Source organism: Brachypodium distachyon, chromosome 3, assembly GCF_000005505.3.
Source record: "Brachypodium distachyon strain Bd21 chromosome 3, Brachypodium_distachyon_v3.0, whole genome shotgun sequence".
NCBI classification, from domain to species: domain Eukaryota; kingdom Viridiplantae; phylum Streptophyta; class Magnoliopsida; order Poales; family Poaceae; genus Brachypodium; species Brachypodium distachyon.
Window position 1 is genome coordinate 4,033,969 of NC_016133.3, and position 25,088 is coordinate 4,059,056.

The window sequence follows — 25,088 nt, forward strand, 5'->3', positions numbered from 1 at the left end:
CGGGCGCGCTAATTAAGCTTCATGATTAATCTGGGGTGGGAGCACATGGCCGCCGGGCACGCATGTGGCGTGGCTACTTATTGGCTCCGGCCGCGTAGAAATATAGGAGTGGAAGAGAGAAAAGCAGCCTGGATTTTCTAGGATCAAACAGCTAGTTAAACTAGGCATGCAGCTCTAAGTTCGACAACAGGAATGCCGCGGCTAATACGTATGCCACTCTCGGCTGGGGTCTGTGAGGAGGAAGCCCTGCGTAGTCTACCAACACTCATCCAGCATTATCCCATCAGGGAAAAAAGAATGCACCTTGTGACACTGACTACTAAGCTCAGACCTATCACTGTTTATTTTTGCGGGATCAAAACTATGATTAATAATACCTCCTCTTTTATATTACTCCCTCCATTCCTGAAAGATCGGCATATTAAATTTCATTAAGAAAGGATTTTGACCACAAATTACTATATTAAAATGTGTTTTATATGACATGAAACCACAAGTATCATGAAGTACTTTTGATAACGAATCCAGCGATACTAATTTGATGTCATATTATAATAATTTGTGGTCAAAGACTTGTCTTAATGAAAGATATGCCAATCTTTAAGCAACGGAGGGAGTATAACATAGAGCGTATTAGGTTCATTAAGACAATGTCGTAGCCAAACTCTATTGATATGTGATTTACATAATATTGAACCTGGATTGTTTCAATAAGTATTTTAAGACAAATGTCGTAATATTAATTTCTTGTTGTCATATTAACCATATACCAATGAAGCAATTTTGGTCAAAGACTTGTATAATGCCGAGCCAGCGTCCCTAAAACCTGGGTTGCGCTTTTCACGGTAAAGGAATCGAGCAAACCAATAATGCCAGTGCTGTTTTTTGTTTAGGTAAAACTGTAGAATGGTGCCAGTCCTAAAGCAAACCACCGGATCCCGAGAGATATTCAGTGCTTTCATTTTTATGGTTGCGCATCGGACAAACAGCTAATTATACCATGCATGCGTTCAATTTATCGAAGAGCCTTGCATATCACTTACTCGCACATCAAAACGCAATGACGTTATCAGTGTCTGAACGATGGCCTCGATGTGTCATCTTGGTACGTCACTGGCCAGTTCCGTTTAAATTAGCACGTAAACAAGCGAGTGATCTCACCCCAGTCAGCAAACAATAAAATCTGACGCAGGTTCATGCTACAACCACAACTCATTAGCACCCAAAAGAAAGCCCAAACCAACTCTTCACAAGAATCTACTCCCTCTGTTTCAAATATTGTAGCTAGGACAAAATTCTAGAGGACCTCAACATAAGAAAAGAAACCTAGAATATACACTTCACTCATGTCCAACAGAACTGTTCACTAGCGAGCTTCCAAACTGGTTGTATAGCTGACCTTTGTTAGGCTAGTGAATACCGCATTTTGTTCACATCGGCTTCAAATTAACCTCGGATCAAGAGCGGTAAGGATGAAGAACCTCACTTGCATTGACTGCAACCTCAAGAATATTTAGTCAGGCTAAAAGCTAGTAGCATCGTTAGGAGAAGTCAGCAGTCCAATTTATACAGGCATCTATGTGCACCAGGACGGCAGGACTATAATTCGAGATAGTTGATAATCTTTGACCCGCTTGGAGTTTCACACTGGTGGAGCCGGTCCTTCACCTGTTTAATATTGAGAAAAAATCAGTGGGTTCAACGACCAGCGACCAAAATATACACTGAGGGTGCTATACAGTCGCTAGATCACATATCCAAACAGGATAACAGTTGCAGATGCAGCACATCTTCTATATCTAAGTAGAAGCAACCCATATAATTAATTTGTTCATACATATTTAGTGGTTAACTCATATTTTGCACATGCATGCATGTTACTTCCATCAAGCTATCCCCAATAAGTGAAAAATGTACAATTTCATCATATTTTTCAATTTTGAATACTCTTTGTGTTAACTAAAAAATTTCGCAACAACATGCGGGGCATCATCTAGTATTTTCAATGCTGGAACACACTGGGTACCTTGCTTCTTCCATTTAGGCCAACACTTTAGGATCAAATTCTTCAATGGAGTCTTGGGAACTGGAATGAACTTGCCAACAAAAGCCAACGGCCAGCTGCATGAACAAGGCAATGGTTAGCAAGCATGCATGCTACAGACTGTAGGATATCCATCCAAAACTAATTAATTCAAACTGCTAACACATTAATAATCGGAGGAAACTTCGGATTGAAAGAAGTACTCATCTCTACGACACAAAGGTTACATAATGTGGACAAGAATCTCACCTAACAAAAGCAATAGCTAGAGAAACAAGCCAAAGCTCCCAAGTAAGTTTCACTGTTGATGTAAATTTTCCTAGGAACTCAATAATGACCACCTGAGAATAAAATATAGACGCAAGTCAAACTCTAGATACTTGAAGGAAAATCCAACATTCACTCATCCATTTATCCTTTTCCATACCTGCATCACAACGGTTATGCTCACAACGGCCAAAAAAAGATGGTTTCTTGAAACTCCTTCAAATATATTCAGTTCTTCTGGTTTACGAGAATTGAACTCGTTAAACACCTGTGAGGAAAAATGAAAAGTCGAGCTTTGTCAAGCAGCAATATGGCAAATGCATATGCTGAAGGGAAGGAAGACCATAGACTGGGATTATACAACTTTTGGTGAGAAAGATTTGAGGCTTCATTTATAATCTGGACCTGAACAAACTAGAACAAATAGGGGGAATGCAACCTATGATAAATGACCTTATTGCTAAATTACTTGATGCTAAAGAACATAACCAATACTTTAAAGCTATTTCTAAACAAGCTGCTGGAGACATTAATGTGTATTATATTGTAGCGTAGAGGTACAGTAAAGAAGCATGCTATTGTAAAGCTACCAATATCGCATAAATTGATCCAAATAGAGAAAAACAGTATATTCAGAATCAAACACAAGGCTTGGAACATGTTTCGGAATAAAGGAAAAGAGAAAGTGCTTAAACACGACAAGAAGTTACCTGGCACAGGACAAATGTGTTGAATATAAATGAATTTTTCACTTTACTGGAGTGTTCAAGGGTATCTTGAGTCAAGTGCAAAAGATTTCGGCCCCTAAAGTTGAGGGTCAGAAGAACAGCAACTTGATAGGCAGCCTGTGAACACATAAGACCTCGTAACTGACTCAAGTATAGTTCAGACAAACAATTGATAGTCAAAAAATCTACATCTGAAAAAACTGTATACCTGAATGAACAAGTTTCTCCACATAATATTGGTCACAAGAGGTTCTCTGCATCACATGCACAAGAATGTTAGAAATGTGAAGCATATCCAACATAAATGCCCATCAAGAAATATAAGCAAATAATGTTAGAGGTTGTTTCACATATTTTTAATCGATCAGGAGTCACTGAGTATAAGTGAACACATTTTTAATCGATTAGGAGTCACTGAGTATAAGTGAACACATTTTTAATCGATTAGAAGTCACTGAGTATAAGTGAACACTTGTTTCTCAGGACTCTCACGGCGAAACTTTTTTTTAAGGCAGCCACAATATTCCTTAGTGATGGTGAAGCACAGCAGAGGGTGTACATTATACACAACAAAGTACTAATAGAAGTGTATAACTAATTGAGTAAGAACAGCAATGAAGTATCAACATCAAGCATAGGGTAACCAGGCAATATCTTGTATGGACTATGCGCTTTGGGGTTGAGGTGCACCCTCTGCACTATGCCACAAATTTATCACTCAAAAAGTCATGACACTCATACAACATGCATCTACCATGCTATAAAACTCCAGGTCAAAATTTGACCGACAATCACAAACAAAAAAGACAATTGGCTGTGAATAGTACTACCTCCGTTCCTAAATATAAGAAGTCCTAGCACTGTCCTAAGTCAAACTAATTCAAATTTGACCAAGTTTATATGCATGAGACTATGAGATCCACAGTTCTGTTTACGGTAGACTGATAAATTTTAACAGGCTGACTGTTGGCAGAGATAAAAGGGCTAACCTCCGTCCAACAGGCGTCCGCTTCATAAGCTGGTCCGTTGGTGGTTCAGTAGCCAAAGCAAGTGCACCAAGTGTGTCCATTATGAGATTAACCCAGAGAAGCTGTGTCAACAGCAAAAACTTGTAAATATATGGACATATCAATGAATAAATACTTCAAATCCACTTCTGTTCATTGACAGTTTCATATTGGATTCTATAAAAAAACAGTTTCCTATTGGTCCATGGCAACAATATTTTCATAGGTGTCATCCTCAACATCGTCCGAAAGACACTTTTCACAAAATGCTGAGTTTTAAAAGGTGTCACTCTTTGACAGAAAAAAAATACTCATTCCAACAGATATCAGATCCCATTGGTTAGGGATGCAAACGGAATCCCTATATCCCACTTGGTGGTCAACCTCAAAATCTTCATGTCAAAATTTGAGCAACACTTTTGAACTAGCAAGTCAGTTAAGCGGGATCCCGCTTGTATCCCTACCGATGGTGCATATTCTCAATAAACTACCATGACATTTTCCCCTAAGAATTACTGAATCTCATTTCCAGGTGAAGCTCTTAATTAGTGAATAGTTACATTGCAGTGAACAAGTAGGATTTAGTCCACAAAAGTCACAAAAATGAGAGCAAATAGACCAACACCATATAATACAATCTGTAGTTAATTTTATTGGCCAGCAGCCCAGCATAATGATTCAGGGAACCACATGTGGAGGAAACAATGCCATCTAGATCCAGTTAATTTCTCTATAAATATACATATATGGCTGGGATTGACACTATCAGTGTAAAATTATTATAATCAGGAAACACTTCAAACAAACATAAATTAATAATGTTCTGACAAACCTGAACAGCATTTAGAGGAACATTGCCCGAGGAAATAGCAGCAACCACATTGATTATAAGAGCCGCAACATTTACAGTAAGCTGGAATTGAATAAACTTTTGGATATTGGCATAAACCGATCGACCCCAGCGGACCACCTGGAATGTCAAATGCGAAGAGAATTTAAGACACTCATCAACTGTGGATCATACGATCATCAAGTCCTACAAACAGGTCTAACCTTCACGACCGAAGCAAAATTGTCATCCAGAATAATTATGTCCGAGCTCTCTTTAGCTACTTCTGTTCCTTGGATGCCCATAGAAAGACCAATATCTGCCTGAAAATAGGAGTGATGGGAGATGATGAGAGACTGAAATTAGAAACAGCAGCATCAAACTGTACATGGTTGCTATACTGAACAATGCAGTATATGAGCACATGTATAACCACTCTAATCCACTCAAAATACATCCAGTCCTTCTTATCCATTCAAAATATAAACTTGTGTGCATACCTCGTGCAATGCAGGAGCATCATTTGTCCCATCACCAGTAACAGCAACAACATGGCCATTCTTCTTCAGTGCTTTTACAAGGAGAAGCTTATCATTCGGAGAGGATCTTCCCATCACCTGCAATGCATTTTTAAGAATCAGGCCAATCTTAATACAACGATGACGCTAACAGCAAGAGAAAGTATATGACAACATATGGATTCAGAAAGGAGGAATAGCCCGATCACATGAAATATAGCACCAGAAATGCCGCGTTAAATTTAGCTACCAAGCTTAGCGTAATCACTTTTTTTGCATCTATTGGTTAGTGCAAGACAAATTATTATTGTCATATTTGCACAACGGTAACAGTTAAAGCATGAGACTACCACAGAACATACGGCATATGCTATACAAAAGTGGCAAAAAAATCATGCGTAAGTGGACATTAAAGGTCAAACCAAACAGAAAATCAACTTCCCATTCAAATGAACAGCAACAAGCAAGATCACTGAATAAGACAGACAGTCACTCCCTATTGGCCTATTCCCATTGAATTTCCGCCTTTAGATTTTAGATAAATTTCCCAACACGATTCCCTGTATTCCTAGGATAAGCAAATAGTTGTTCGACTAAAATCGCAAGCCACTATTAAGTTAACACTAAATACTTGTAAATTGAGAACTTGATGGGAAGGTAGAAGCATTATACAGAACTGCGGGACTGGGTGGCATTTAACGCAAAGAAAAAAACAGATGACATAAAAGCAACTGACCCCAATTAAAATGCCGCATGATTTCAAATAATCAGCCATAGGTTTATGATCCATTTTGCCAAATCAGATATACAAGATGAACACCAGTAACCTTTCAGAATAACAAATCAACAAAAACACCTAAAGTACTCTCACTAAATTAGATCCATAAACTTGGGACACATTTTAATATTTTTGCAAGCACAACTGAACTATATTCTTACAGAAATTTTGTCGGCAATTGCCTCCCTATCAGCGTCGCCATACTCTCGAAAAACTCTTCCCTCTATTATAACTGGTGCAGAAGCATGCGGGTCAGTGAGTATTCCACACTCCAGTGCTATTGCTCTAGCTGTCTGCAGATTATCTCCAGTTACCATGCGTACCTACTCGTTAAAAATCCGAAGGAGTTAGTTTATAGTGCCAACATTAATTGGTATCAATAATTGGCAGATTTAAGGGTGTCAATGGCATTACACACAACATTAACATATACAGAATAAAAACGTCAAATTACAGTGGAAATACCAATACTCACTATAGGAGGCAAATATGACTCGTAACTATTATTAACAGCTCTTTGTGTCCTTCAGGAGGACAAAATTCAAAACACAAACCTTAACACCAGAATTGGTGCACAGCTCAACAGCATCTCTAACTCCAGGGCGACAAGGATCCTGCAAACGGACATGGATGTCCCAGTAACACATAAAAAGGCTATCAAAAGGTTGCCAGAAAAACAAAGAGGCAAGGAATGGGAAATTTGAAGGAATATCAGCATTCCTGGTTTTGCAAACTTTTGTCCATATACCTTCATCCCCACAATTGCAATGAGAGTCAGGTCATTATCTGGCACCTGCCAGTTAGTTCTTTGCTCCTCACTTGGAACATCCTTCAGATCCAGATTTCTATAAGCAAAAGCAACACAACGAAGACTTTGCTCGGCCATATCTTCTATGTATTTCTTGAATTGATTAGCCTGAAAGACCAAACTGAGATGGGGGAACTATCAAATTAAATCTGAAAAAGATTTGGTGTGTCATAATACCTTATCAGGTGTCATTTTATGGGTTGAGCCATCTACATTAAGCCAATTTGTACACAAGGCAAGAACTATTTCAGCTGCTCCTTTCCAGTGCACATGAACATCTGAATCTCTCTGAAAATAGCACATGACTAAGTTTAGTATATGGTTGAAGTTGTGTATTGCACAGCAATAAACAATCATGCAAAAGAATAACACTCTAGCTGAACCAAATTAATAACACAATCATGACGCTTACAAAAGGACAAACAAGTATCAGACTGTTGTGTAATTGAGGTTTGCTGAGTCAGAGGTGAAGCGTATGTATGTCAGAGATTCATGCTGTTGCTAGTTAAATTAGACCCTCAATTGACTGGGGCCCATTTTGGGACAGAAGAACTCTTGCAAAGAATGACAGCCCATAACAAAACATAGTTATCAGTTTTGACTTGCTTATTTTAGAATTTAAACATAGGTGTTGAGCAAAGAATTATGCCAGTTCAATGTATAGCTCACCTAAATAAAACATTTAAACACTTAATCATCTTTAAGAGACATGGAGTGATATATTAGGAAAGCCCCAGGACCAATTCATCTCTGTCAAAGTATATCTTGGCAACCCAGGAGGCAGATATATCTAGTGAAAACTCGTTCTTGGGAAAAATATGATCGTTTGAAACAGTGTACCAGAACAAACTAAGAATAAACTAGGTCTCTAATAAATATTAAAATATAGTGAAAATAAAATATCAAATTACCGTAATCACTGCAACTCCGCCACGCTTTTTTTCTGAGTTGAATGGAGAAACATGAATGATAGCAGATTTTGATCTCTCCTCCGCGAATTTCATATGAAGCTATACGAGCCATCAGCTGGATAAGCTAAAATATAGCCACCAAAGGCGGAAGTTATTTTTAACACTCGAGGAATCTTACCTCAAGACCCCAAGAAAGGATCGCCTTTTCAGTTGGTGAGCCTGTTACCTCAACAGTATTATCATCCTGATAAGTTAAGAGTCAGGATGGTGTACAACGACAAAATATCAATTACATTAAAAAAATGAACCACCACAACTAGCAGCATTGATAGCAGGGATCCTAAGGAAATAAAAATGCACTAATGCCAGCTTCTGACTGCTGATAGTCATGCTAAAAGCAGAAGATGCTCTATCTGGTTTCAAACAGATATCCTTACAGCATTTTTACGGTCTCCACCACCGGTATGGAAGTGCATTCGATGAAAAAAAAATATTAGTACCATTTTTATGTAAAAATTATATATAATTTGTGATATTGGAGGCAAGTGTTCTAAAATTTTGATTGCATGCTTTTCTGAAGCGACATTTCTCTATATTCACTCTCGTAAAGATGACAATTAGTGACGGTGGTCCATTCACCTTTCACTACACCACATGTTCGATCTGGCATAGATGATTGGGATGAGAGCGAGTATGAATAGTGTGATCTCGCACAAACAGAAGGTTTTTGTAAACTTGTATATTTTCTTAAACTCATGGTATAATTTTTTTATCCGTAGCTACATACGAGGTTGAAATTGAGGTTGTAATGCTTATATGCTCTCTTAACCAATTTTACACCAATCTTCAGCAGCACTCTTAGTATCACAGCAGAGTGTACGGCTACAAATTTCACTCTTAGTGTGCAATTAATGCTTTTCTCTTTTGATGATAGCATAGAAGAACCTCCCAAATACTAATTCTGAGCTGGAAATTCTAACACTACTTGAACAGCCAGATTCACGGCAGCAAAATATATTAAAAAGTTATATTCACAACGATTACATGACAGCGATCAAGTCCATGTTAAAATGTATAAGGCAGTAGTTGAAGGCATTGACTGGTGGATACCTGTGACGTCACCTCTGGCTCAAACACACTGCCTGAAGTATTTTGTGCAATTCCTTCAAGTACAACAGAGGTAACTGTAGGTGACAACTTCTCAACAGCAGCCACAGGTTGCAACTCTATTCCCGCAACTATTGACCGCACCACCGTCATCTTAAGCAAAAAAAGTCAAACATATGCAAATGGTCATAAAGGAACCAAGAAAACTCACTACCTAGGAGTACGATGCAAAACTAACTAACCTGGTTGAGCGTTAATGTACCGGTCTTGTCACTACAAATTGTTGTAGCAGAACCCATCGTTTCACAAGCCGAAAGCCTCCTCACCTGAAATTGATGTGTAGATTCATGTGATAACAAACAGAATACAAAATAAACAAACTAAGAAAATATGTACCAGTGCTTTGTCTGCCATCATTTTCCGCATTGAATAAGCCAGGCTGAAAATAAAAATAAAAAATAGGTTGAGAAACTAAAACATACGAAGGAAACTTTTGACTTGTATCAAACAACTCACGTCAGTGTTACGGCCAGCGGTAGTCCCTCAGGTACAGCGACGACAATAATGGTCACCTAAATGGCATTTTGCAGCATAAGAATGAGACAAGAAAAAGGGTGCTTAAGATACACCAAATACTAAATCATTACATACCGCAACAGTTAGTATCTTTATCACTCCGAATATTATAGATTTCACACCTGTGCGCCCCTTAACAAACTGAACAGAACCGTCTGGGTTTGTAGTATGTCCTGTAAAATACCTGGGAAGAAGGGAAACTTTTCTAAGTACACCCTGCAGAGTATCTGGGAGAAGAGAAAAGTTTCAAAGTACGTATATATAGAGTGGATTAGGAGCAACATAGATCACTGCACTTATGCATATAGGATAAGCATATTAATTACAGCATGGCTTCCTACATTAGTGACTACTAGCACGATACCCATGTGTTGTGCTACGGACTAAAAAATACAGTACATGTACAAAGAGAATGATGTACTATCATTTATTGTCTCAGATCAAATAATCTATGTCCATTCTCATCACAATAGTTTGTGTCAAATTAACCTGTGGTGTGGTCTAAAGGTGACGGACTGCTGTCGCCAATTGAGATCTTTATAGGAGTAAAGTTATTTCCCTTATATAGACTAAACATCATATAGAAGATACAATATTCAAATTATCGAGGAATCTCAACAAGGAAAAGACTAATCTTAGTTGTCACTATAAATCTATGATAATATATGTTTAATCTGTCCCACACATAGACTAATTTATATTTATTCATATAGGGCAGAGAAGGGCACGTTATTGCTTGTGGTATAACCCATATAATACCCTGTGTATGCTTCAATGCCATGTCGCCTTGCAATTACAGTTCTAAAATAACGTAGAGGCACAATATTACAGCTGCAAACTGGTTGTCGTTCTGCTCATGCTTGTAGGTTTAGTTAGTAGAGCTATTCCAGTATAATAGCCAATACGATTTTCAGCCAGGGCAGGTGTCTATTTATGATTACCTTGCAAAAAGGACTACAAGGACCATTGCAGCAACAACAAGACCCACAATGCCTATGAATGTTGCTACTCCATTCAACCGCACCTTAAAAAGAAAAGAGAAGGCCATGAATAAACCATAGTACATAACTCACATTGCACAGAGGTTGTTGAAAATAATCCAAACTCAGACCATCAGCAAATGGATAAAAGGAGGGAAAACCTGTAATGGAGTCTCTTCATTATTTTCTTCTGAAATGCTTGCCATTAGTAAGCCCCATTCAGTGTTTAGACCAACTGCAGTTACCTGCATTTCAGCAGCGCAATTGGAAGTGGTAACAAATCACTTAGTAATGTTACATGGTCAATTTTCAATTTCACTCCGTCATAGATTACTCTAGCTGACAGGTAAAAAAATACTCAAATCCAAGGGAAAATAAGTAAAAGAGCTTAATTGACTCAAAATGTTAGTGGACATATGATTTCCAAAACACAAAGGAAAATGAATCAGGCAAGACGAAAGATATGGTCACTCACCAACATGGTACCATAACCATCAGCTACCTTGCATCCTCCCATCAGAAAAGGCGACTTCTGATCCTTAAAGACCTAATCAAAGACCCAACATTTACTAATCACGGGCAAATCAATCATCTAAAACCAAGAGAGAGCTTACAATTTTGCTTTCCCCAGTCATACTGGATTCATCAATGGCAAGAGAATGGCCACTAATTAAAACACCATCAGCTGGAACCTAAAATGTCAGCTTGCTTTCGTTATAATCTCATAAATGCAAATTAAGTCAAGGCAAACCATATTTCTTCAGGGCATCCTACCTGATCACCAATTTTTAGAGCAACAACATCACCAACCACGATATCAAAGATTGACACTTGAATCCTTCTACCGCCCCTAATAACCTGACCACCATACCCAATTGCAATACCATTAGAGGACTAAATATGGCGGCTAGATAGTCAATTTTTTGTTAGGTTTAGCTCACAAACCTCCACTTGGATATTCTGTTTCTCCTCATTGAGGTGTTGGAACTGCAGGGACTGTTTGTAATCACTGACAGCTAACACAAACAAAAAGAGCCTCCAGTCAAGCGAACAGGACAAGGTTTCATTGGCATAGTGAGCAAAATGAGAGAAAAGGTGATGTTTGGGAAGAACAAAATGAGTATATGATTGAACAACATAAAGACATACTGTAAGCATATTGGATACTAGTGAGGTATATAACAAAAATAACGGTGTTCTATCTTCCAAATACTATGAATAAGATGGACCACAAGCATACTACCGAAGAATTTTAAAAAAGGTCTGGGGTTTTATCTTCCAGAATTATAACATGAATCCCAAGTTAAGAAAAAGTTCAAGAACCATGATTGCATCTTGCTAAAGTATAATAACGGTAATATTGTATCCATCTTTAATATCACAAAGTATAGAATTACTTAAGAGTTGAATATGTGTGAGAGAAAAACAGCATACCAGTAACAAGTATCACGAGAAAGACAGCAAATGCAATACTTGCACCATCATACCATCCTTCCTTGATGCCCTAATAAAAATTTTAAGTTAGAACAAAAGAAAACATAATATTAAAAGGGTTATTGCACAAGGAAATGCTCAGTTAACCATTTTTTGGAAGTTTATGGAACCATATTTGAAACTCACAAGGGGAAAACATATATAACCATTAAGGCATTGAACAACAATTAGATAAACTACAAAATAGATAAATAGGAAGTTCACCTCTGTTGCGATACCCAATACAAGAGAAATGACAGCAGCTACGATAAGGATAGCCAGTGTCAAATCCTGACAGGCCTCCCAGAGAAAAACCTGTAGTCAAAAGAAAGAACACAGTAGAGAGGATTAAGCACTGAAACTGCAGCACGCTCACTGGTACAATCGCAATTCAAACTTGTAAACAAAATTACCCAAAAGCTTCTTCCTTTCTTGCGAGGATATCTGTTAGCCCCAAAAGCACCCAACCTGCATGACAAATCTGCTTCATCTCCATGGACTCCCTTCTCTGGGTTTGTTTTCAGTAATTTTGTGAGCCCGTTAACCTAATGTTTAAAGAAGGATACCGCATTAATAATGATCCGTAAGTTGGAGATCGAAGTTAATTTGCAAATATTGATGGTACATAACTACATACCCCTCCATATTCTTGCAGGGCAGAATAATTATGATCCCTTGTCATGGCTGTAAGTTGATCCGCTCTAATTCTAAATCCCTGGGAGGGCATTTCTGTGTGCAAGAAACGTCCCAGTTAAAATAACAAAAGTACCATACCAATATTTGAGCAACTATTAACAAGATGCAGGACTGTCGTCAACTGAGTAGACAATTAATTCTTGACACAACATGCTCGCCAGAGGGATAAATAACAGAGGAAAGATATAACCAAGATATTGACAGTATTTTATGTGTCCAGCCACAAAATGGGTTCATAGCAGTTACCTGATAATTCCATCTCACCATTCTGCTTTTCTCCCGCTTCCTTGAAAAGTAATGCAGCCTGATTGAATTCAAAACTAACGCATTAAAGAAAAAAGTTTATGATGATAAAAAAATTATATTGCAGAAGAAGAAGCTTGAATACACATACCCGTATGACTTGAGCATGAGCCCTGATCTTCCTCCTTATTTGTTCCTTTTCTTCCTCCTTTTTCAGGTCAAGTGTATATCTGAATCGCCGAGAAGCATTGAGCACAAGTGCAGCTTGCTGCCAATGGAACAAAACCATAATAGTAATGTGTAAAATTAATGAACTGATTACAATATCAGTTATCATTGAACATGCAGCAGCATTCGTTGGAGTAATGGTGCAAATTTGGTGCAAGTATACAAGCTCAATACGCCCTATGAAACATGTTAATGATGCAACTTATAAAGCAGTTTATTTCCAAGGCTGCAAGACTTAGACAATTCAAAAACTGCAATCACATTGGTTAAATTATGCAACAAGGCAACAACAAAGTAGATATGAAGGACTAGAATACGGGCCAACCCAGCTTTTGATACTATGCACCATCCACAATCCACTTCACAGAAAAGAAAGAATAATGCCAACTTACCAAGCCCTGGTAATCTGATATAGCGATGGAAATGAATATGACTGAGATCAACAAAAGAAAAGAATTATAGCTTTTGGACTGTTTCAAACTTTCAATAGGCAGTCCAGTCATAAAATTTCTTTAGCAATCCAGTAGAATTGCATGAGAAGAGTTGCCTATGTCTATGTTTGAAAGGAAATGGTGAGAATGTGGTTCCCCTCAACAGGGGTTGCACATATCGGAGAGGAGTTCACAATCTGCACTTCTGCAGCAGCACAAGAACAGAACTATTCGGCAAGGACAGGAAGCTGTTTGTATTGTGTGCAACCAGTAGGTTAGTTTTTCCCGTATAAAGGAAGCCCTTGTATATTTATTAATCAGGCAATGAATAAGCAAAGTTTATCATCCCTAAAGTTTTGTTGTGATCTACCTTGACCGGCTATTATTAGATCCTTTGTGCCCCGATAGGCTCCCTCATTCATCAAGTGATACTCTGTTGTCGCTGCCTGACCCCTCCCCAGCAGTTGTTAATTACCCTGTTGTGAAATAACGCACACAACAATCGAGAGAAATATCCTAGACAAAACAGCTGACCTTAGATGACCAAAATGGATAGATGCTTACAGTGGGCAACATGACTCAGATGACTAAGTAGTATACTGATTTACCTCAAATACTGGTTCCCTAAGGTGAGAGCTGTTGTGTGAACCCATTTACATCCCGTGTCCCAGCGTGTATCCATTCCAAACCCTCGTCCTTCATGCTAACACCCAAGTAAGAAGTGTCTACTCCACATTAAATCCAATCAAGCAAATAAAAATAAATCCGGTGCCAATGATCCCCCCGCCCTTTCTTCTTTCCAGGGGAGGCACGGATGGAACTAAGCGAGTCTGTCATCACTCACCGCTACATCTCTTTTCACTCTGTCCAACTGTCCATGCTTTTATAAGCAGTAATGTCATCTCATATCATGTGTATCACTTGGCACACTTAACTACACAGACAATTAAGCTAAGATCCTGAACTCCTTTTTTTAGGAAATCTGCAGGAGAGGCTCCAACAGAGGATACATTAACAAAAGGCAAAATATTTACAAATGTAGAAAAGTTACAAAGAGGGACACAACAGTCACCCCAGACATCCAGGACACACTAGACGGTCAGGTCACAGACTCAACCAATTCCAGCCAAACACAAAGAGCCGGACAGACTACGTCCTTAAGCCTAACGTTTTGGGCGAGCACATCTTGCTTGAAGCAACTACACCACCTACTGATAGAGGGAGATTCCCTATCAAAAATGAGATCATTGTGCTGCTTCCATATGTGTCAGGACGCCTGAATAAAAATCTCCATGACGCAAGTCATCCTTAAGGAGGCTCTAGTACTCACAATCATGTGCCTAATCTCAAGATGAAGATTCCATGTGAACTCAATACGCTGCCAACAGTTCTTCCTGAATCATCGAGCGATGGTGGCATGTTTTGACCATCCGCATTTACCAACAGAAGTATGTATCGATATCTAGGTCCGTTGCAATTCAATGTCTGACTCAAAAACCCAGATGCATATTTTGCCAGGCATTATAGATGAGTCCATATATGTCAAAAGGGCACTGGTGATTTAAACTTCACAAGTACTAATTCATCTCAGCACTCACGGGATTATGGATGTAGACACCGAGTGAAATAGAGCAACAACGAAGGCTCGTAAACTTTTGGGGGATACGATCAATTCTCCAGTGTTTTCCCCAAATTTCGCAACTACGGTTACACTAAACTAGTTGGGCGCAGCAAATAAGTTCCACAACATATGCTCCTAGATGATATGGCAACACATTTTTAGAACGGAGGATTTACGCCTAGCTTTATAGATATAGCCCAAAATGGCCACACATACGAACATAAATACCAACACAATTGGGTGGTAACAACAAAAAAAACAATGCAGAACCTACACCCGTCTAAAAAAAGCAATCTACGTGAAATTAGAGCGCACTGTGCAGCCAAGCATAACGGCAAACCAAGCACCCCTCAACTAGTAACAAAAGCTCAATGCAGCGAGTTTGAGTAGGGAATGGCAACTCACCCTCCACCGCCGTAGCCGCTCGACGGGCGCGCGCTTGGCAGGGATGTCGAAGGGGTCGGCCACCGGTTCCAAGTCGATGCCGAGCACGTCTTCGCACCCCACGTCGTCGGGCACCTCGTCGCGGTGCCGCTGGTACCGCCCGGGCGACGCCTCGGGCGCCTGCACGCCCGTGGGCATCGCGGCCGCCGCTGTTCAGGAGAGATGACACCAAACGCGGCCGCCGCGCCCCCGAATCTGCACCCGCATTCACACAAATCGAAGCACATCAGAAAAATATAAGACCCACACCAAACAAAATAAAAAGCACAAATCCAAACCCCCCACGCTCCCTTGCCCCCCTAAACAAGTTTAAAATCCGGTGAGCGGCGGTGCATCCACCTCGAGGCGGGCGCCGCCGCCGCGCCGCGCGCGCGCAGGTGAGAGCGAAACCTAGCCGGAGACGGCGGCGGGGCTAGCAGTGGTAGGGGAGGAGCCGCGCGGCGGAGGAAACGAAGCGAGCGTGTGCGGCGAATTGAGGCGCTTGGCTTGGCTGGGCTTTTGTCTCCTTCCGCGTTGCTTCCTTGCCCCTTTTCCCGCTTCACGCCCTTGATTTCGTCTGCTTCCTTTTTTCCGTTCTGTTGCGTAGCTTCCAGGGCATCTGCCGTTTCAAGGTGCGTCTTCCTCTGATTTCCTAGACGCGTCTCTCTCCTTTTGACATCTCCTAAACGCGTCTCTTGTAACAAACAAAAGTTTGGATATCGGTACGGCTCTGTCCAACTAAAGTGAGCATACAGAAACTGTCCCTTCTGCGATAAAGCCACCTCGATGCCTCTTCTGGTATGCGACACAAAAGCAAGGCTTTCGTGTTGGGCCCACCTGTCACACTTCTTTCTTTTATTCCTAATGGTTTCCGATCTACCTAAATACCTCTATGCTCTACTGGAGCACAAGTTTTTTACTTGTGACATCGAGCATACCATTTCGAACCGAAATTCTTCGGTCATATCATCGCCCTTGACCGTGACTTTGTATCGAGGTCATTGTATCTACTCGACGCTCACACACCTTTAGGCTATCATCGTTGAAATTGAAGAAGGCGATGGACGAGCTCAATTCACCTGATGGATCAATGATGCTGACAAATGAGTCGAGAGTTTCTGAGTTCTCATGCGACCACGAATTATGTGGTTTAAATCGCCGTGCTCTAATTATCTATGAACATTGTGAAAGTAATGTATAAACACCGGTATTGATATTAACATGTTATGGTGTGTGATCTGTGATGCAGCATGTTATGTAGCAGGTGGTTAGATTATCCGAAACAATATGAGATCTTAAACTCTTTTCCTCGAGTTTACACAAAAAAGTATCCAGATGACAATAGAATAAACCTCCTAGTCCAATAATCAATAGCATCTAACACGATACGTGAACGGAGTTCCCATAGATACGTAAAATCTAATTTCTTATGATCCATTTCGCGATATATATTGCACCAAAAATGCAAACTTGTTTTTTTTTGTCCTAGCTCGGAAATGAAGAAGAGCAAAAATTTGCTTGGATTTACAGATTAGGAATTCTTATTGGGAAAGATTGGATTGGCACTGATATAATTGGAGTTGCATAAACAAGTAACAATTTACTAAAAAAGGAAACAAATAACAATTTCCTAGTCAATCCCTTCCTCTTAATCAGATTATTAGGTTGTGATCATCTATTGATGTGATTTTTGGCTTTAGTTTTAATCGTTTCCAAAACTTCCATTCTACGTTTACGTTGGTTTGCCTAAATCAGAATGTGTATATCTTGTGACCGCTTTTTTGGTCAAGACCAAAATAATTAGTCCCGTCTGGATGCCGATGAATGTGAACTAAAAAAAACTTTTGGCAAGTAATGCAGTTTGCCAAATATAGTTCATTCTTTTAGCAAAAGTGGGACAATTCAGAATTTATTTATTTATTTTGAAAAAGAGTGAAACCCCTAGCATATACTCCATATTTATTTTCCGAAAAGGAGGCTCGCCGGACTATGTACCGATGCAAGCAGCAGAAGATTGGCAGGCAGGCAGGAACAACTAAAAGTTGGCCAATATTTTGACTAGACGGGTAACTGCTAAAGTAATTTCAAACACACGGAAACACATCGGTGAAGCCAGCGGTGTCAGTGTCAGTGGACGCCGGTAAAAAGAGTTCGTGGGTGACCTCACGCCACCGGCCAGCGCTGTGGACGGGACACGGGCGGTCACCGACTCGCCGTGAGGTCCGAGACTTTGAGTGAAGTCGCCGTCGCGGGGTGACCTCATATATACGAACGAAGTAGCCCTCGCCTGCTCAACTCAAAGCTCGTAGCTACACCAAAAGACCAAACCACGCACGTTCCGATCGAGCTGGGTGTGTCACGCGAGTCGCATGTACACGATTGAGATGACCCAAAATGGCAGAGCAACAGGCAACATCAGTGAAAGTCGCTCTTAAATTTCTTCGGAGTTTGATCGATCGATCTCGTGACGCATCTCCGGCCGTGCCGACAAACAACACGTTTGGCCGAAAGTCGTGGTAAAGAAAGAAAATACGCACGTAATTATTAATTAATAATATAAGCTGCTGCTTTTTTTGGGTCAAAACGTTATGTGCGCGCGATTGATCGTGACCTATGTTGGTATCAGATCGAGGAAAAAGAAAAGGAGATGAAAGGGAGCTACACCCAGAAAACACACGAAAAGGATCAACTATCTAACTGCAAAAACACGAGGCAGATCGATGAAATCACCGAGGAATCATATCGCGTACGTACCTCGGCACGGGCAGCTCGGACGATGGAGAGAGGAAGACGGCGAGGAAGCGGAAGCCGGCTGCTTGTGCCTTTTGCGGCTAGAGGCACAAAATGATCGAGCTTCCTAGTTCCTACTGGTGCATCTTCTAGCTTGCAAAAGCGCGTCTGACACACGCAGCAGGCAGCTCGGATAGATGGCGCCTTTGCGTACGGCGGTGAGCAAGGAAGCTCGATCCTCGATCGGAGTGCTTTTCGGCTTTAGATGCATGTATCGCAATCTGCGGCGCTGGCCGGCCGGGGTGGTGCTCTCTTTTATAGACAGTCTGCGATCTGCGCGTGACATGCTGGCATCTGCTTAGTTAGGTAATTGAACGGGAAAATCCATTTTAAATCCTGAACTTGTAGAGATAGTCTGAATCGAACTTTGATCTTCTAATCCCGGATTTTCGAACCTGAGATAAGATGTTTGGTTGAGTCGGGGATTGCTTATCATGTCGGGATTTTCACATACTGTTATGCTCGATCAACGCCGTTCAACAGTAGCTAGCATGTTAAAATCGACCCCTTTCCTTGCCATCGTGCTCCTCGCTGCCGGCGTCAATGGCGTCGTCCACGGCAGCCTTCTCCAGGACTGCGGCGGTGAGCGACGGCTCGTGGCGGTGCGCGAAGACCAGGACAGCTGGTGACAGCGCAGCAATAATGGCGGGAGGGGCGGCGCGCGGAGACGACGGGGGTGTGGCGCGGCGCCTCGGGGCGGCACGCGGAGCCGAGGGCAGCGTGCGGGGGCAGCTCGGGGCGGCACGCCAACGGGTGGGACGGCGGGCATGGCCATACTGCTACGAGGACTACGACCTCGACTCCCTCTCCGTCACTCAATGGTTCGTTATAATTTCCATCCTTCTTAACCATGGATAAGTTACAAGAAATATAGTCACGTGGGACCCAGAAGCAGTGCTTAGTCAGCGAATCCCGTGACATATCAGCAATCCTGACTCAACAAAACACCTTATTTCGGGTTAAGGGGTTATTTGACCGGGATTGATTAGGTCAGGGTTCGAAAACCCGAGATTAGAAGATTGAGGTTCGATTCAGACTATCTCTACGAGTTCAGGGTTCAGAGCGGACTTTTCTCTAATTAAATTAAATTAGTCAGAACGCACATCGGAAACACATGCACTGCTGCGGCACGTAACAACTTGGGATACCACGACGTTCAGAGAAATAATGTGTGTGCGTACTGTTTTACGAGTAGTCTGGTTAGTGAATTTCCTTTCTTTTCTCTGTGAAAATAGTAAGCTTCTACGGAGTAATAAATGTACGGTGGTGTAGGGTACGCCTGCACGAAAATGCATATATGGAGACCAGCCGTAATTAATCCACTTGAACTAACACGCGCCGGATGGAGAGATGGAAATTCCCGAGCCCGACAGTACGCGGCGACTCTCAGGGTCTCAGGGTCTTGAGGCTACTGGGAATCATAGCTTGCGACGATCGATATGGTCTTCAGTTTTAGTTTTCGAGTAATTCCAGAACTTCGCATTATACTACTCCGTACTAGCTCGTTTGGTTTTCCGGCCATGCATGCAACGCCGAGCTGAGCCGCGCATGTCAAAACTGTCGGCAATATTTTTTGTTCCATCTCTTTTTACCCGTGTGTAGATTTGTGGCATCGATCAAACTGTCGGCAGGAAAATAACGTCGATCGTGTCACATTCCAAGAACCATTGGGCAAAATTTGACCAATTACTGTAGTGTAACAAGAGGAGCTAGGCCGGCAGAGGGCGCAATATCCTACACTTTCGGAGGGTTGCTGCATGGCCTTTTAATTTCAGGCTTTCAGCTTTGTATATTCAGCACGCAGGGTCGCTTTAATCTGCCAATGCATTAACCTTCCGAACACTCAAAGCAGATTCTTTGGTCCAAGAATCACCCGGCGGCGCATGCAGCAAATGAACAGAGGTAGTAGCAGTAATGCGCGCTTACGCACGTACACACTGTACGCTAGTCGCATATGCATGCACACGCTGACACACATGTACACATTCGTAGCAGGCTAGCTAGCAGCTGGCCGATATGTATGGAACGTGTAGAAATGATTAATTATAACACCGTCACAGTGCAGTGATATTGCTTAACTACCTCGTACATGTACGAGCAGGTTGGGGACTGCCAGTCTCTGAAGCAAATAGTAGTGTCGTAGTGTCGTGTCGTTTCATACTTTCATTGCATGTTGCTGCTCGCTTACGTCGTCGTTTGGCACGGGAAGTTTCTGCCGTCTCTTCGTGCCTGGGCAGGATATATACGATCCGTGACCGTGTGAGTCTGTCATGAGGTGTACATGTGACGCATAACGCATAACGCGAGCAAGAAACTGCCATGCAACTGCATAATCAAATGCATCCTATCATGGCAGAAATCAAAGCAGGGATCGATACTTCCTGCTTATCAGTAACGGTCGAAAAACAACATCACTAACGGTCGGAGAAGCCGTGACTAACTTCGTGTTACTGATGATGGCTATCATCAGTAACGGTAGGAATGTATCTATCATCAGTAACGGTCGCTGCGAACGTTACTGATGTACCATCATCAGTGGCGGTCGGGCGACCCGACCCGACCGTTACTGATGAATACCATCATCAGTGACGGTCACGTTTCCGCGCCCGTTACTGATGATATCAGTAACGGTCGCTTTGCCACATCAGTGCCGGGCGAGCAACCGACACTGATACATTTTTGGTAATTAAAAAAATAATTAAGACCACAGAAAATACACAGAAAAATATATACAGCACATCACATCACAGCACAGAAAAATACATAGCCACATCATTTAAAGCATACAAATGTATATAAAGCCGCATCATTTAAAGCATATAAAGAATACAAATGTATCTCACTTCACGACAATTGATTACAAAGTGTCAAAATTTCATAGAAGCATATAAAGAATACAAGTGTATCTCATTTTAAGTTTGAAGCTATTGTTGCGGGTGAACCCTAGTCACCACTTGTTCCACGCGTTCGTAGAAGTCCCCATTAGGCTTGATGACCTCATTGTTGATGAGATGGGCGAACTCCCTTTGAATGTTATACACGGCCCATTTAGGTCGGTGTTCCATTGTCATTCGGGGCCGCCAGTACTCTTTCATCGCCGTGACTGACCCCTTCCACTCAGTTTTGAACATGCTGGCATTCTCCATAAGGATGTGACAGCAGTAGTAGCCACAGAACACACTGCCGAGCGGCTGTTGCTGGCAAGAGACCCTGTGGTTGTGGTGAGGCTCGTCTTTATAGCCTTTACCAGCTAGTTTTCCTTGGTCGCCACTTTCCAGACAATGTTAATGAGTGATTTGATGGGTTTCCAATACCTACCTCGAACACCCTTCTTCGGAAGTAGTGAATCGAAGTAGTACACCGCGGACCAAGGCAAACAAATGAGTAGTGTCACCCAATGGTTTCTGTTTTCAAAAGAAAAAAACTTTAGTATCTAAAGTTGTATAAGAAAGACTGAATTAGAAAAAACAAACGGTTCCATATATAAAATTCAACTTACTCCAAATTAAGAAAGAAGAGGATAAAGTCGTGGTCCGTGTATTTCTCCAGACATGCCACCAAGTATTTAGATGCCAGGGTTCTTGAAGGATCCATTTCTGGTTCAAGACCGATGTCACCGTAGTTGAACACCGCAGGGTCTAGAATGGCTACTTTTTTGACCTCCATTCGCTGCATTTCTCTTATTTGGTAGGCAGACCACAACCTTAAGAGGTTGATATCAAGCTTTTGGCGGTTGAAGAGGTGGAACAGCTCGTTGAACTCCACACCAAAGCTTTTCGCGGGGGAAGAGGGGGAAGAAAAGGAAGGAGGTTCCTTAAACCTTCCACTCCTCCCCCGAGTATGGCGTCAAGGGCTGTGTGGTTTTTGGTCAATGCCGACACCAAATGATGGACGGCTTGCACTGCATATTCTCTTAACACCTCTTGGCACACCATAGGTGCCTGCTCTCGTGCCTCCGCCTTAACTTGTTCTATTATTTCAGCAGAAGCGGGAAGCTTTTTCTGGACCCTGCTTCGCTTCGGAGCAGGCGGGAAATAATCATCCCAGCAGGCCCCTTCGCCTTCCCCTAGAACACGGCCCGTGTGCTCCGCCTTTTGTAAGCCGGCGGTCACAGCCGACTCCCACCTCTTACTCTGCACGGAGTTGTCGGATGTTTCTGACCTCTTGCTCTCCTCCCATTTGTGGGCATTTTCTGTTATCATATAAGACAGGACGTGAGTCTATATGGATCAGGAGTGTCATAATTAACGCCGAAAACAAATTAATGCATGTAAACCCTTACCGTAAATTTTTTAACAGGCGGCTGCATTGGCTCAATGCCCGCCCACTCCTCTGGTGTCATGTGCTGACGTGCATATTCTCTAGCACGTTGGTCCTCCAGCATGTTATGCACTGGAGGCACCCTGCTTACCACCTCGAGAATTCGGTCCTGCTTGCGCCAGACCTTCTTCTTCCCCTCTTTCCCTGCACTCCCTAGCCTGTGGTTCAAGGGCTTCCTCGCGCGCAACACCCTCATACGTTCACTCTTCGCAATGAAGGCAGGGTCAGACGATTCCTTCTTGAATTTTTCCCATTCGGCCTCATCAATTATCGACGGCCATTTCTTCTTGATGATCTCGTAGGGTTTGTCCATCCACTTTCTAGCGGTGGTTTTCCAATTAGCAAGACCATTCCGCATTGCTATGTTGACGGACACTAGGAATCGCTCGCTCCACTTGTCAGTGACTTGGAACATCCTTGCAACGTCCGCGATGCACGTGTTTCTAACGACTTCGGACATGTCACTCCACTTGTCGGTGATCTTGCAATATTTACGTGCAACGGCTCCACAGGTCGTTGCGAAGGCCTTCTGTGCCCTCTCAGGCGACTCCGGACGGCCTCTGTCAGAGTGTCGGGTGACCACGTAATAAAACTCCTTCAAGTTGTGGCTCCCCCTCGGCGTCTTCTTCCTTGGCTTCTTAGCCGTAGAAGCAATTGGCTGCGGGTTACTTTCTTCTACCCGTCGCTCGTTGCCGCGCTCTTCTGAATGGGAGCTACCTTCGCCGGAGCTAGGTTCGCCGCCAGAGCTGGCAATTTGCTCTCCCGATGAAGACTCTTCATCGACACGATCTACCTCCTCCCGATCAAGAACTGATTTCTGGCTACTCTTGCCCATTTCGTACCTATGCCATCAAAACCATCAAATATATATCGGCCGAAAATTTCGGCATGACCTATGCTAAAAAACTAGCAATTTTTCTCTGCTAGAAGCTCGAAACCTGCATAAAAAACCCACCCGCATATGTACCCCCTCGGCACGATGGCCCCTTCTCCAATGACCCGACATGATGGTCGGGCCCACAATTCACATAAATGAAGCACTTTCCAAAGCGGCATGTATATAAACAACATTTATAAACAGCATGTACAATGTATATAGCTTTCAAACAACATGTATATAAACAACATTTGTAATTCCAGCATGTATATACAACATTTGTAATTCCAGCTAAGCCCTAACACCTAACCAACAGCCAGCAGTTAAACAAAAACAGGGGCAGAGCAGCAGTTAAACAAATTCCAGCATGTATATACAACATTTGTAATTCCAGCATGTATATACAACATTTGTAATTCCAGCATGTAATTCCTGCATGTATAAACAACATTTGTAATTTCAGTGAACCCTAACAATTGTAAAACAAGGGTAGAAGCAGCAATTCCTAACCCTAACAGTGAACCCTAACACTAACCCTAACCCTAACAGTGAACCCTAACCCTAACAGTGAGAGGGAGGCAGAGAGAGCGCACACCTGTGGGTCGAGGAAAACGGCTCGGTGGCGCGGGGTCGATGGCGGGGAAGGGGAAGACGGCTCGGTGGCGCGGGCTCGGGCACGGCGGAGGAAGACGGCTTGCGGCGGAGGAGGAAGACGGCTTTAGAACCCCGTTGTATCGTTTAGGGCCATACATGTTATGCAGGAACGAGGGCCCTAGGGACAAGATCTCATCGCATATGTGGATCATTAGATGGACCATGATATCGAAGAATGATGGAGGGAAGAACATCTCGAGCTCGCACAGAATCTGTATCATACTATCCTTCAGTATCTGGCATCGTTTAACGGTGATTGACTTATGCGAGATGCTGTCAAAGAAGTCAGAAAGCTTCATGATTGTTTCCCTTACGTGCGGCTCCATGATACCTCTGATTGCGACTGGAAGTAACTGAGTGAGTATGACATAATTGTCGTGAGACTTCATGCTAGATAGCTTGTGACTCTTCAAGTCAACTAGATGCTTGATGCCCGACGAGTAGTTCGATGGGACTTTAATGCCCTGCAGGCACGGGCACATCCTATGCAACTCGTCTTTGTACAGGCCGTAACATGCAAGACGACACCGCGTGGTCACCGTCACGAAACCATTCTTGTCGGCTGCCGACACTTGATCTTTGCCCCACAAGTCTTTTCTGATAGACATGAGTTCCAGGTCCTTCCGTGCGTTGGGTCCATCTTTCGTCTTCTCTGGAATGTTCATCAGCAACCCTAGCACGTTGTCGCATACATTTTTCCCCACGTGCATGACATCTATGCTGTGGCGGCATTCTAAATGTGGCTAATACTCCAGGTCCCAGAATACGGACCTCCTTTT

General features: G+C 42.2%; 1 protein-coding gene across 3 annotated transcripts; it reads right to left on the reverse strand.

Moving 5' to 3' along the window:
• Positions 1-1,102: 1,102 nt before the first annotated feature.
• LOC100828295 (calcium-transporting ATPase 5, plasma membrane-type) lies at positions 1,103-18,642 on the reverse strand. Of its 3 annotated transcripts, none has more exons than XM_014901078.2 (35): positions 18,423-18,642; positions 15,651-15,884; positions 13,117-13,233; positions 12,969-13,026; positions 12,664-12,755; positions 12,440-12,571; positions 12,252-12,341; positions 11,988-12,057; positions 11,499-11,569; positions 11,328-11,411; positions 11,168-11,245; positions 11,029-11,100; positions 10,715-10,798; positions 10,515-10,597; positions 9,649-9,757; positions 9,514-9,569; positions 9,394-9,436; positions 9,240-9,323; positions 9,001-9,150; positions 8,069-8,134; positions 7,891-7,989; positions 7,157-7,267; positions 6,920-7,087; positions 6,726-6,785; positions 6,333-6,494; positions 5,376-5,492; positions 5,100-5,198; positions 4,879-5,016; positions 4,029-4,129; positions 3,248-3,293; positions 3,022-3,156; positions 2,472-2,579; positions 2,294-2,385; positions 2,027-2,121; positions 1,103-1,668 (listed from the first exon to the last, which is right to left on the reverse strand). In XM_014901078.2, the coding sequence occupies exons 2-35, from the start codon at positions 15,825-15,827 to the stop codon at positions 1,643-1,645; spliced, it is 3,273 nt and encodes a 1,090-aa protein (XP_014756564.1). In that variant the 5' UTR covers positions 15,828-15,884; positions 18,423-18,642; the 3' UTR covers positions 1,103-1,642. The 3 variants fall into 3 exon arrangements, with proteins under 3 accessions (XP_014756564.1, XP_010233899.1, XP_024317459.1); XM_010235597.3 differs by lacking the exon at positions 18,423-18,642 and adding an exon at positions 16,029-16,287; XM_024461691.1 differs by lacking the exons at positions 6,333-6,494; positions 18,423-18,642 and adding an exon at positions 16,029-16,290.
• Positions 18,643-25,088: the final 6,446 nt, after the last annotated feature.

What these genes read in the sequence shown, in the direction of transcription:
- LOC100828295 (XM_014901078.2), bottom strand. Translation starts at nt 15,827, where the DNA reads ATGCCCACGGGCGTGCAGGCGCCCGAGGCGTCGCCCGGGCGGTACCAG. An exon ending in TGGTGAGATGGAATTATCAG is followed by an intron (nt 12,756 to 12,968) that starts GTAACTGCTATG and finishes TCTTGCACACAG; the next exon opens with AAATGCCCTCCCAGGGATTT. An exon ending in TTCCTCTAAATGCTGTTCAG is followed by an intron (nt 4,130 to 4,878) that starts GTTTGTCAGAAC and finishes CTGTTGACACAG; the next exon opens with CTTCTCTGGGTTAATCTCAT.